Consider the following 12,107-nt stretch of genomic DNA (forward strand, 5'->3'; position numbering starts at 1 on the left):
CGAGACTTAGTTGGCGGTCAGTCTCCTCTTTCCAAGCTGTACTAAGGAAACAAAACGCTCCTGGAGCCAAACACTTTTAGGCGTGCTGTGGAGTTTGACTTGTTGAAGTGGGATTTGGACTTTTGTTGGCCTTTTTCCTTTCCCTTTCCTTTCAACTTTGCCTTCTGATTGCTACCACTATATTGCAGCACTTTCTCTTCATCGTAGAGTATGAATCTACTTAACAAAAAGGAAACTGAAAATTGTTTCAAATGTTTTTGAAACAAATTGACTGTACATTCCATCCTAGAAATCCACCCAGAAATGATACCGTGATCAATGACCTGAGAATTTCCCAAACCACGTGGACAAGTCTCCCATAGATCTATTGTTCTGAAGGCTGAGAAAACTGAACTCTGCCACCTTCTATAATTGCTTTAATCCTGCATACTGTATAAGAAATGGGTACTATAAGAAACTGCCTTGAAATAATTTTTTCATGTTTATTTTAGCAACTTATGAAGTCAGAATTGAAGAACTCCGAAAGGTATTGTTTCTTCTCTTCTTATCAGCTTCATAACTAAAGCAAGTGTGCAGAGTTGATTCTGAAGTAGTTTCTTTCATGAGGGAGGAATGGTCTTTGTTTTGGGTTTTCCCCTGATTTGGGGGGCTTTTCCAGACTCTAGCTGCTAAGATTCTGAAGCCTGAGGCCCTGTAAGATCAGAGACAGAAAATGTGTTAGGATGGGAGAAGGTGGTCCTAATCCATTCCTGGCCCTTTATCTAGGGTGGCCAGCACCAACTGGCCTTTAATAACTGTCCCTTCAGAGAGAAGAGCTCCTGTGCTTTCATGAGAATGACCAGACTCCTGAAGGCATATTTTCTGGGCTTCTGGTGGGCACAGTGCTAGCAACTTGATTTAGGGCCCAAGCAGAATCACGGGCTTTGATCCCGGCTCCTGTCTGTGTGACCCTGAACCTCCCTTTCCTCACGTGTAAAATAGTGGTCATAGAAGCATCCCCATCAGAAGTCATTGTGAGAATGAAAAGAGGTAAATTCAGGTAAACAGTTTAATAGGAAGTGCTGGAATCTATCCCGGGCATTTTACCTCTCTGAGCTACAGCTGTGTCTTCTGTAAAATGGTGCGTTCCCCATGAGGGCAGGAAGCATATGCCTTGTGGTTACCTAATCTGCAGTAGTAGAGGCTCAATAAATAAGGGGCCAATACTTGTTTCACTGAATTGCTGAGAGAACTAAGCCAGACAAAGTAGGTGAGCACCTAGTACAGCACACGGCACACAGTAGGCACTTACCTAATGTTTTAACTGGGACAGTTAAGGTACTACTCCTTTATCACTGGGTACATTTAGTTGAGGTCCTTCATGTTTCTGCTTCATGGTTCTAATGCTTACTGGAAAGGATTGTTCATTTGTGATACACTTTATAGATAGAAAACTATATAAATGATTATTATTCCTATTAACAAAAGCAGAAACAGTTCATTAAGATGCTTCACTTAGCTGGCAATATCAGCAAATAATAAAATTCTCTGCACCAGGGAACTTTCCAAATGACCAAATTTTATCCCATTCAAAATAAAAAAGCATGAAGGTATTTTTTTTTTTTTAATCTTTCAACCTTCAGATATGCATTACGTTCATCTCAGTGTTCTTGAGCTCGGTGGCTGGCATCTGATTTCACCCTTTCTTGATGACTTGGAGTCCCCTGGAACATAAGGGGCTGAATGGGCACTGTTCATGCTTTTCTTATGAGATGCTCTTGCCTCGTAGGTGTTCAGAGCCAGTTGCCCTCACACCGAACCACCACGGTCTGTTTGCTGTAGTTGTTTTCTTATTTCTATCAATTATTATTTCCTTCTCCTGTCAGCCTCTTGCGTCCAGCAGTGAGTCTTTCATGTGGTTGAGCACACACCAAGTCCCTGTTTGGGGACAGGCGCTTGTGCATACAAGGCAGCTCATAATCCTCACGGTCACCCTGTGAGCTGGTATCCCTGCTTCCATTTTACAGACGAGAACTCAAGGCTCAGAGAGGTTAAATAACCTGTAAATAATATAGCAAAGATACAAAGCAAGGTCTGTCTGACTTGTCTTTTTACCAGTGCCATCCAATCTGCTAGGATTATATGGAAAATGAGAGCCAGTCATCCCTGAATGAAAGCTGTGAGGCTCTCCTCAAAGGAGGGTATATGAGCTCTTGGGCCTGGACTTTGTGGCAGCATTTTGGATACTTAGATATTTTCTGTTCGCTTCAGGTTCTTGGCTAGAATCCAGATAGGGAATGGCATCAGATATGTGACCACTGACTAAATGAGGAGCTATGTTATGGTCACTGGGACACAATTTTAATGGCACCAAGTCTAGATCACGTGAGAGCTGAGTTTTGATCAGGCAGTGCGTGATCAGGAACGGGGAATTCCCGGCATGGCTTGCACACTTGCCTGCACTAATTTTGCCCACTGTAACATTGCTCAAATATCGCACATTCCTGTTTGCTCATAAGATTTAAAAGTTCTTTATTCTACAGATGCATTCCTGGAAAGGTGTGCAGAGAACAATTTATTTTTCTAAGTCAAGTTACACGTTCCCGCTGGCACGCACCATAACTTCAGAAACGCCTGTTTTCTTTTCGATTGATCTTCAGTTACACTGGCAGCAGTTCATGGAATGTTCTGTTGTCAGCATCTACCTTTGCTCTGTACTGAGACCTCACTGGCCGCTCAGGTCTCTAATGATCTGTAACCAAACAACAGAGGCCTGGCTGGGGTTTGACTTGGGTAGGTTTCTGAAAATGACCGTTTTCCTCTTTACTTTCAGCCTCGGAAGAGTTTTCTCCATCAAGAACTTCGGTGAGTTTTATCGTCAAAAGGAAAAGCATTCATCAGCTGCTGGCACTCTGCACTGCACTGGTTTTCCTTAATGGGCCAACTGTTTCCAGTGCCTGACCTGGTTCAACACCCCTAGCACCTTTCAAGGTGCCTGGTGCAGTAAAGGTGCTCGGGGGTCCTGCCCGGCCTTTCAGGTTCATCTCGTTCTAGCGCACTGCACTCACTCAGCAGAGGCTTGCCAAGTCCCCAGCGTGCTGGCCATTTGCTAACCACTAGGGCTGGAGCAGTGACAGAGACCTAACCACTACCCTCAGGGGTTCCCCAGTGGGAGAGACACAGTCAAACAGGCATGTAACAATCACATGGATCCCAAAGAATTTACAGTTTCCAAAATGCACCATGCTGTTTCAGGCCCCTTTGCCTTTGCTCATTTAATTCATTCACCCCAACTTAATGATCTGGCAAACTTCTACTAACCATCAAATGTCCCCTCCTGTAAGAAGCCTTCCTAATTCCCCTCCTCAGAGAGAAGTAACCAGTCCCTTCCCTGCAGTACTGCTGTAAGGCACACACACGTTTGCACTAATGTCACGTACATCGTTCGTTTGCTAAGATGCCAGTTCATCCTCACTCTCCCCTCCCCTCCTTGTCTGTGTGCTCCTTGGGGGCAGGGCCCATTTTTCTCATTCTTGGTCCAGATCAGGGCCTTGGCACATAACAGTGCTTTTACCTGACTCTTCAGAGTCCGCCTCTCTCTCACTCTCTCCCCTTGGAGTTTTGTGTTTTTTTTAATTTTTTTAAGAATCTTTATTGGAGTATAATTACTTTACAATGTTGTGTTAGTTTCTGCTTTATAACAAAGTGAATCAGCTATACGTATACATATATCCCCATATGCCCTCCCTCTTGGGTCTCCCTCCCACCCTCCCTATCCCACCCCTCTAGGTGGTCACAGAGCACTGAGTTGATCTCCCTGTGTGATGCAGCTGCTTCCCACTAGCTGTCTATTTTACATTTGGTAGTGTATATATGTCCATGCCACTCTCTCACTTCGTCCCAGCCTGCCCTTCCCCCTCCCTGTGACCTCAAGTCCATTCTCTATGTCTGCATCTTTTTAATGCATTAAAATAAACATGGTCCATGAGCTCTGGAGGAGCAATTATCAACATTTCCTGGCTGAGGCTAAAAACACACGAGCTGAATCATGGGGGGAAACCCTGCTTTATCTCTCTCCTTGGGTTCTTGCCTGACCCTAAATTCATGACCCCTGCAATTACCTTCTAGCACCTAGCACGGTGCTGGGCACATAGGAGGCACGTGTCAGATGATTACCTATTTAGTTCAACATTTACTGAGCTTTTTCTCTGTTCAGACACTGCTAGATTCTGAGGTTCGAAAATGAATAGAATATATCTCTAATGTGTAGTGCAAAATGAGAGTGGAGACCAGAGTGGTTGGGATGAGGGGGGTCCCTTGGAGGGAAGAAGACCACATAAGTAGGAAATTACAATATCATATCATCACTGCTAAGGCAGTTGTGAAAACACAGAGGTGAGGCACCAGGCATGCTTCCTTCAAGAGTGACAACTGAGCTGAATCATGAAAACATGTAGGAACAGGCCAGGTGAAAATGGCAGAAGGCATGTCCCAGGCAAAGGACAAGTGGGAGCAAAGACGTAGTGTTGAACCGTGAGGCCAGTACAGGGATCCACAAAGAGCTGGATGATGCTTGAGCACAAAGTGTGGTGCGGGAACAGCAGGAACGAGGCCGGGGTCGTAGCAGAGCTGGATCCAGGAGGGCCTGCGCTCCCTAATTAAATTCAGAGCAACCCTGTCCAATAGAAATGTAATGCAAACCACATATGTCACTTAATTTGTTTCTAGTAGCCATCTTTTAAAAAGCAAAAAAAAAAAAGTGAAATGAATTTTAATAATGTATTTTATTTATCCTGATAGATCCCAAACATTATCATTTCAACATGTAATCAACACAAAAGTCACTAATGAAATATTTTAGATCCTTTTTTTCATACCAAGTCTTCAGGATCCAGATGTGCTTTATACTTACAGCTCAATATTTTAAAAAAACAAATTTATTTATTTATTTTTGGCTACGTTGGGTCTTCGTTGCTGCGCGTGGGCTTTCTCTAGTTGCGGCGAGCGGGGACTACTCTTTGTTGTGGTGCACGGGCTTCTCATTGCGGTGGCTTCTCTTGTTGCGGAGCATGGGCTCTAGGCGTGCATACTTCAGTACTTGTGGCACACAGGCTCAGTAGTTGTGGCTCGTGGGCTCTAGAGCTCAGGCTCAGTAGTTGTGGCCCATGGGCTGAGTTGCTCCACAGCATGTGGGATCTTCCTGGACCAGGGCTCAAACCTGTGTCCCCGGCATTGGCAGGCAGATTCTTAACCACTGCGCTACCAGGGAAGTCCCGCTTACAGCTCAGTTTGGACCAGACACATTTCAAGTGTTCAATAGCCACATGTGGACAGTGGCCACTGTCTTGATGGCACAGATTTAGACCTTATCCTATAGGTCAGTGGAAACCACAAAAGAGTTTTAAAACAGAAGTAATGTACTCCTCTCCCCTAGCATTCCTAGGAGTCACAATATTAAATGTAATTTGACAGTTATATATACATATATATATCTCCATTCTGGAAGAATTTGATTTTTAGAAAAGTTCATCTTAGGTTTTTGGAAAGAGACAGAGTGGGGACTGGAACCCAGCCTTGCCTACACAGCCCCTGTTCTAATATATGTTCTAGAACTAGTGGCCTTAATGGTGGATAAGAGTCATCAGTTATTGGATGAATGGATGAGTGAAACTCCTTAAAATTCTTCCCGTGGTCTTTCAGAACAGCACTCTCTCCTGGTGTTTCTCCTTCCTTCACGGCCACCTCTTCTGGTTTTCTCTGAGGGCTCTTCTGTCTCTGCTTTCCATGTAAATGTGGTTGTAGAACTATCCACTTCACTATGATGCCAGAAACAGAAGTTCTCACATGCACGCTGATGCTCTTCAGTGCTCTGTCCCGGCTTTCAGCTTTTTCACTAAACTCTCCACCTTGACCCCCTCCTCTGCTCTTCCACTGTGGCCGGTGTCCATATTACTGGTGCATGGCAGGCATGCCTCTTATGGAGGAATACTGGCTGGGGATCACTTTGCTACCACAGGTTACGCCGCATTAGTGCTGGGGATACAGACAAATAACAGAGCTCTGATTTTTAGTTAGTTGACAAGGGGAAGTGGAGGAACTGGAAACAGATCCATAGACACTACAGTTTAACACAAGATAGAGGGACAGAGTGTTAGGGGAACAGATTAAAGGGTATGGCTGCTTGGGAGAATCAAGCAAAGATTCTCAGAGGTAAGCTGATTTAGACAGATTGGAAAGGGTACCGTGTTTCTCAGCAGTGTAAGATGTGGAAGGCGTGACTGACAAGGGAAATAGCAAATACGAAGGGAGAGTTGCTCAAAATGGGATGGAAGGATTGGGGAGTTAGGAGAGTGTAGACTAGAATAAACGTGGATAGAAGGAGCAGAGGGAGACGGGGTTGGAAAGAAAGGTGGGGGCCAGATCACAGTGGGACTGATATTTTATCCATCAGGCAATGGAAGTTATTAAGAGATTTTAAGCAGGAATTCACTCTGGCATTGATTGGAGCAGGCAGAAACTCAGGGAAATTTTCTATGTTTGACTTGATCCTGGTTCCCTCATCTTTAAAAAATAAAAGGGTTAGGGGCACACTATCATTGAAATACTCTCACCTTCACTTTTTCTTCACTTTTTCTCTTCACATTTCAGCCTGAAACATGAAGACGAAGATAAAAAAATGGAGGAAAAAGAGCCATGCAAATTGGAACCACGAAAAACAGAAAAGGATCTATATTCAGACTATCTTTCCAAGGTATCTGTGTTCTAGGTATCTATCTTTCCAAGGTATCTGTGACCAAGCAGTCCAGGTCAGCCATGTAATAGGATCAGTTCATGAGGTGACTTTTTAGAGGCTGAGCCATATAGCTCTCCAGAGAGACAGAGAGACAGTCAGAAGATGCAGTGGGTGTTGGGTGTTTTATCTAAGAAATCGACAGGACAATAACACTGAACTCTAGCCTTGGATTTTCCACTTATTAGCCAGGAAGCAGGTCTCATAAGCAGGGCTGAGATGGGTATGAGTTCAGCAAGGTACCCAGAGGGCAAAATACAAAGAGACAGTCACTCAGGTGCCCACTCTGCTCTTGCAGAACCTGGAAGGAGGGCTCCTTAAGTTCTGTGCTCTGGGGCCCTGCTGAGAACAGGGAGTTAGTCTCTGAGCTCAGGCGTCTCATGTGTAAAGTGAGAATAAATCATCCACACCTGATTACCATCCCCACTCCCATCCTGATTCTATCTCATTTGTGATGGGAAAATGAAATAATGTAGATGAAGGTGTTTTGTAAGCCACAAGCTACCATTAAAATGAAATATATTGTTAATTAATTGATTAATTAATATTGTTTATTAATAGTAAACACTGTATATGTGTGTATCCATATCCAATGGACACTATCCCCTTCAAAACTGTGTGGTCAGAGGCTTAAACAATAGATAGCACTGGGGCTACTACCAGGGCTGAAAACATTTGAGATGCCTGTTTGAGATGTGCCTATCTCAACATATCAAATTGTTCCAGTTCCACCTAGGGCTTGGGTAAATCAAGCATCTTGGTGGTGGTGTGGGCCTGAACTGGGGTGTAGGCCCAGAGGCTGGGCTGGACCAGGTTGGGTGTTTACAGAGTGTCACAAAATGGCATAATTCAAAGAAGTAAGTCACTAATAACAAAAGACAGGGACCAGAGCCAGTGCAGCAGCATGGTGTGTCAAGGACAGAGGGCAGGAACAAGGCCATAATGGGTGATGAGGCCAGAGATCAGGAAGGGGTTCATCAGGAGCGTATGAGAAAGGCAGCAGAGGAACATGATTAAAGATATTGGCCATGAGGGACTTCCCTGGCAGTCCAGTGGTTAAGACTTCACCTTCCAATGCAGGGGGTGCGGGTTCGATCCCTGGTTGGGGAGCTAAGATTCCACATGCCTCGCAGCCAAAAAACCAAAACATAAAACATAACAGAAGCAATATTGTAACAAATTCAATAAAGACTTTAAAAATGGTCCACATCCAAAAAAAAAAAAAGAAAGAAAAAGGGATACTGACCATGAAAGGGCAAAAGCAGGGATGTGCCCTTTTTCAGTGCCGACCAAGTGCTGGCCAAGAGCCAGAGATGGGGTCAGGTTACCACCAAAGGGACATAGTCCTACTTTCATGGAGTGGATTTGAGTTTGGGAAATTGTTAAGTTATTTGGAATGTGTTAGGTAAATGTGGTGGGTGGTCTAGCTGGGCAGTGCTCTTTGGGGTCAAATATAGATGGTACGTCAGTAGGAATACAATCCATTGTGATTCAAACTGACCCTATAGGAACCATTCCCCAGGACGACCCTCAGAGAATCCGTGCACTGCTGCAGCAGGGGCTCTGCTGATGGACGGTGGTCACTATTTTTGCGTGAAACACTATATTTGTGTCATTTGTGGAATAATATCATTACTTTCCTGTCATTTTTTCCCCATTTAAAAATTTCATTCTTGGCTGTGTGACTTAAAAGAATGCCCCTACTCTTCTTTTCCTCTTCGCTTGCCCAGATCCCACCAAGAACTCAGGAAATTCCATGCCTTGTATCTATTCATTATTTTTCCTTTTTGCAAGTACTTTCAGATGATTGTCACAGTCAACCCTGTGTCCACTTGTAGTCGAAAGGACAGTAATCTCCTCTCCCATCGTCATCTCGTAATTATGAAACACTTGGATGGCCAGAAGTGTCCCAATTCGCCTCTGCCTCCAGCGTCTCTTCCTGCCAATCTATCCAGATCTTTCTGAAATGCAAATCTGATCAGGTTTCTCCCCTGCCTAGCTCCCTAAGACTAGGAGCTAAAGCCCACACTTTTTGCCTCGTGTGCAAGACCCTTCATAACTCAGCTCCATTCTAGCTGATCTTTTTAGCCTCACCTCCAGACTTTCCTCCTCTATCCCCTTCACTCTTCCTTCATCAATAGCCTCTGTCCCACCCTTATGAGGACACTAACACTTCTGTCCCTTTGCCTGTGTTGATTTATCTACCAGGTATTCCTTATCCCTTCAACCAATCTCTTACTTACATTTTAAAATAGTTTCATAAAGTGTGCTTCTGAAGTCTTCCCCACCCTGTCTCCTAGCCACAAGAACTGACCTGCCCCTCCTATTTCCACCTCAGTGAGCAATCCTGCTGTAAATGATATTCACCACAATATACCTTAATTGTTTGCATGTATTGCTCCATGACCGGCGTGGAAGCCACTATGCCCATCGCATCTCTCTCTTTCTACAGGGCTTAGCATGTTGTTTCCTTCAGTAAGTGCGTGACAGATGCTAGAGAGAGGAAGTGTGGAAAGAAGTGGGGGGAAACAGAAGAATGGAGGGTGGGAAGATGAAATGTCAGGCAAAAGGAACACAGCATCCTTTGGTAGGCAAGAGCACAGGGCTCTGGGGTCCAGTCCTGCCTGGGCAGATGACTAGCTATGAGACCTGAAGTCAGTTATTTAACCTTTCTAAATTCTTTATCAAGAGGAATCATGATATTTTTTGAATAGGGTGTCATGAAGAGTAAGTGAGATAAAATATATCAAGAGCCTATCCTGCAGTCAGAGCTCCATTATATCCTGACTGTGTCCTATGGGCCTGCCTCTGTGCCAGGCATTCATTGGCTGTTCAGAGGGCAACAAAAGACATTATATGTGCCCCTTAGAGAGATAAGTCTCTGTTAAATAAAGGAATAAACAGTGGCTACCTGGGAGGAATGAATGAATACAGAACAGCACGAGTAAGCAAAAAACAAATAGATAAGCCAAAGCCCCGCCAGACTGTCCCTGTTGCATGTGTTTAGGTGGGTACCTATGAAGAGACACCCGGAAGAACCCAGATGGTGAAAGTCCACAGGGGTAGGAGGAGCACACTGGCCGGGAAGCAGGACACTGAGATTGACGTCATCCAGACAGAGGCCTGCCCCGAGGACCCCAAGCTGGCCAGACACTCTGATGGCCACTGTGAGTTGTGTTTCTTCCTGGTTCTCTTCACCGTTATCGAATTATTTTAAAGCTGTGTGTGACCAAGATTTTAATTTCTTTTATAAATATTTACTGAGCATCTATTATATACAAAGTCACTTGCCTGAGTGAGACAGCTGTGCAAGAGTGAAAAAAGCACTGGATTTAGAAGTAGAAGGCCTGAGTTCAAATCTAGGCTCTCATACTTATTAGCTATGTAACATAGTAACTCCGTATTCCTTTGTATTCCTCAGTTTCCTCATTTATAAAAAGGGGTCATAGAAAAAGGGGGGATCATAATATAGATCAAACTGGGGTTTGGTGAGGACCAAATCTGACATATGTTATGTAATAGGTACTCAGCAAATGTTGCTGATTTCTTTTTATATGTACCGGCTCCTATTGTTCTTTGTAGACCCAAGACATTGACACACTGATGACATAGTATGATATTATTCTTTGACTTTATTCAAGTTGCATTTTACTTTCATGTGAGTCAAGACTCTTGATTGCAAGTTATCAAATCATAGTGTGTTAAGCAAAAGAGGAAAAGGAGGCTCACCTAGCAGAAGGTTTGGGCATGGCTGCACCCAGGGACACAAACAGTATCACAAGGACTCAGTATTACTTTTTCTACTCCTGGCTTTGCTCCCCTCCTTCTTGTCTCCATTTGCAAGCAGACTCTACCCTTGTGGAGGCAAGATGGCATCTAGCAGTGACAGGCTTATGCACTATCTGTCCTCTTAGGAACCCCAGAAGAAAACTAGAAGTGGTTATCCTCTCAACAGTTTCAAAAAAAGGCCCAGATTTGAGTCTTGTTGGCTTGACTGTGTCACATGCCAACCCCTATCCAGTTATCATGAATGTGGGATAGGATGCTCTGATTGACCCAGCCAGTGTCATAAATTCACATCTGGAGCCGAAGGTAGAATTAGTTCTACCCAAACGGTATCATTTCAGATTGAAGGATTTCTCAAGGAAAATTAAAAAGCTGTTATCATGAAAAAACAGTAGACACTGGGTAGGCAAAACAGATGTCTACTCCAGCCCAATAAGCCATGGCAAACATTTCATAATGTGCTATAATCAGAATGATGAGAATACATTGCAATCATAAGATGGACTCAGGCCCTATAAAGTCTGCCTCCAGGCTAGATGGCTGCATCCCTGCCACCCACCTCCTTCCCAATATACTCTTTATTCTAAGTTAACTGACTATGTCATGTGCTTTAGTGCCCCTATAACTTTGCTTGACCTCTTTCCTCTGTCTGAGATGGCCTTATGCCCATTCTTTACCTGCTGATATCCTAGTCATCCTTCAAGATCTATCTCAGAAGTCACTTCTTCTGAGGCCTTCCTTACCTCCATCCTCCTCTTTCCCACTCTCCAGAGACCATAATTGCTCACTCTTCTCTGTTTCCAGGACACTTAAACAGCAACCAAATAACCACCTTTCCATATTAGGTTTTAGAGTCAAGCATTTCTGGGACCCAGGATTACTATGCATTAATCCTACAACCTTGGGAAATTTACTTACTTTTATGTACACATGGGGGTAGTACTATTTATTTCCCAGGGCTCTTTGTCAATGCATATAAAGTATCTGGTTCATTGCTACATAACTGTCAGTTCTCTTTATTTCCTTTTTAAAAAAAAAATTACAGCATGCCTTACATTATAATTCACAGTGTACATGTTTGTTTCCCATGGTACACAGTGAGCACCATGGGGTCAGAGACCATTTGATATTTTTCTCTGTATCTCTGCAACCTGGCACAGTGGACATACCCAACAAAACTTTGTTAAAGGGAGGAATGAAAGAATAAATCAAACTTCAGTGAGAGAGTATGGTAGATTTGACAATCTGAATGATTCTCCTGACTAAAACAAGTAAAGAATAATTTTTTTTTGGAAAATTCATAAAAGTATAACAGAACTGATTTAAAAGGAAGCATCCACATACCTGCAGTAACCAGGAACCCTGGGCAATGAGTGAGTGCCAAAGCTACCCTGGCCCTGAGGGTTTTCACTAGCTCTGAACCCCTTGAGCTCTGGTTTTGACTGCATGGTGTACAGAGGACAGGAGCTATAACCCAGGGCCTGCCCAAAGTGAGTTTATAACAGGGACCTCAAAGAATTATGTCCACACAGAATGAATAGGACTGTGCCTA

General features: G+C 43.8%; 1 protein-coding gene across 4 annotated transcripts in view; it reads left to right on the plus strand.

Annotated features, from left to right (window-relative positions):
* The window catches only part of FYB2 (FYN binding protein 2), a 137,963-nt gene that overhangs the window by 82,804 nt on the left and 43,052 nt on the right, over positions 1–12,107 (plus strand). For all 4 annotated transcript variants that reach the window (XM_082357306.1, XM_082357308.1, XM_082357307.1 and 1 more), the window contains exons 6-9: positions 492–526; positions 2,813–2,844; positions 6,628–6,730; positions 9,777–9,936. In XM_082357306.1, the coding sequence (XP_082213432.1) occupies positions 492–526; positions 2,813–2,844; positions 6,628–6,730; positions 9,777–9,936 (330 nt within the window). The remainder of the gene's footprint in view (positions 1–491; positions 527–2,812; positions 2,845–6,627; positions 6,731–9,776; positions 9,937–12,107) is intronic.

The sequence above is a fragment of the Balaenoptera borealis genome, assembly GCF_965194805.1.
Source record: "Balaenoptera borealis genome assembly, chromosome: 1".
NCBI lineage: Eukaryota > Metazoa > Chordata > Mammalia > Artiodactyla > Balaenopteridae > Balaenoptera > Balaenoptera borealis.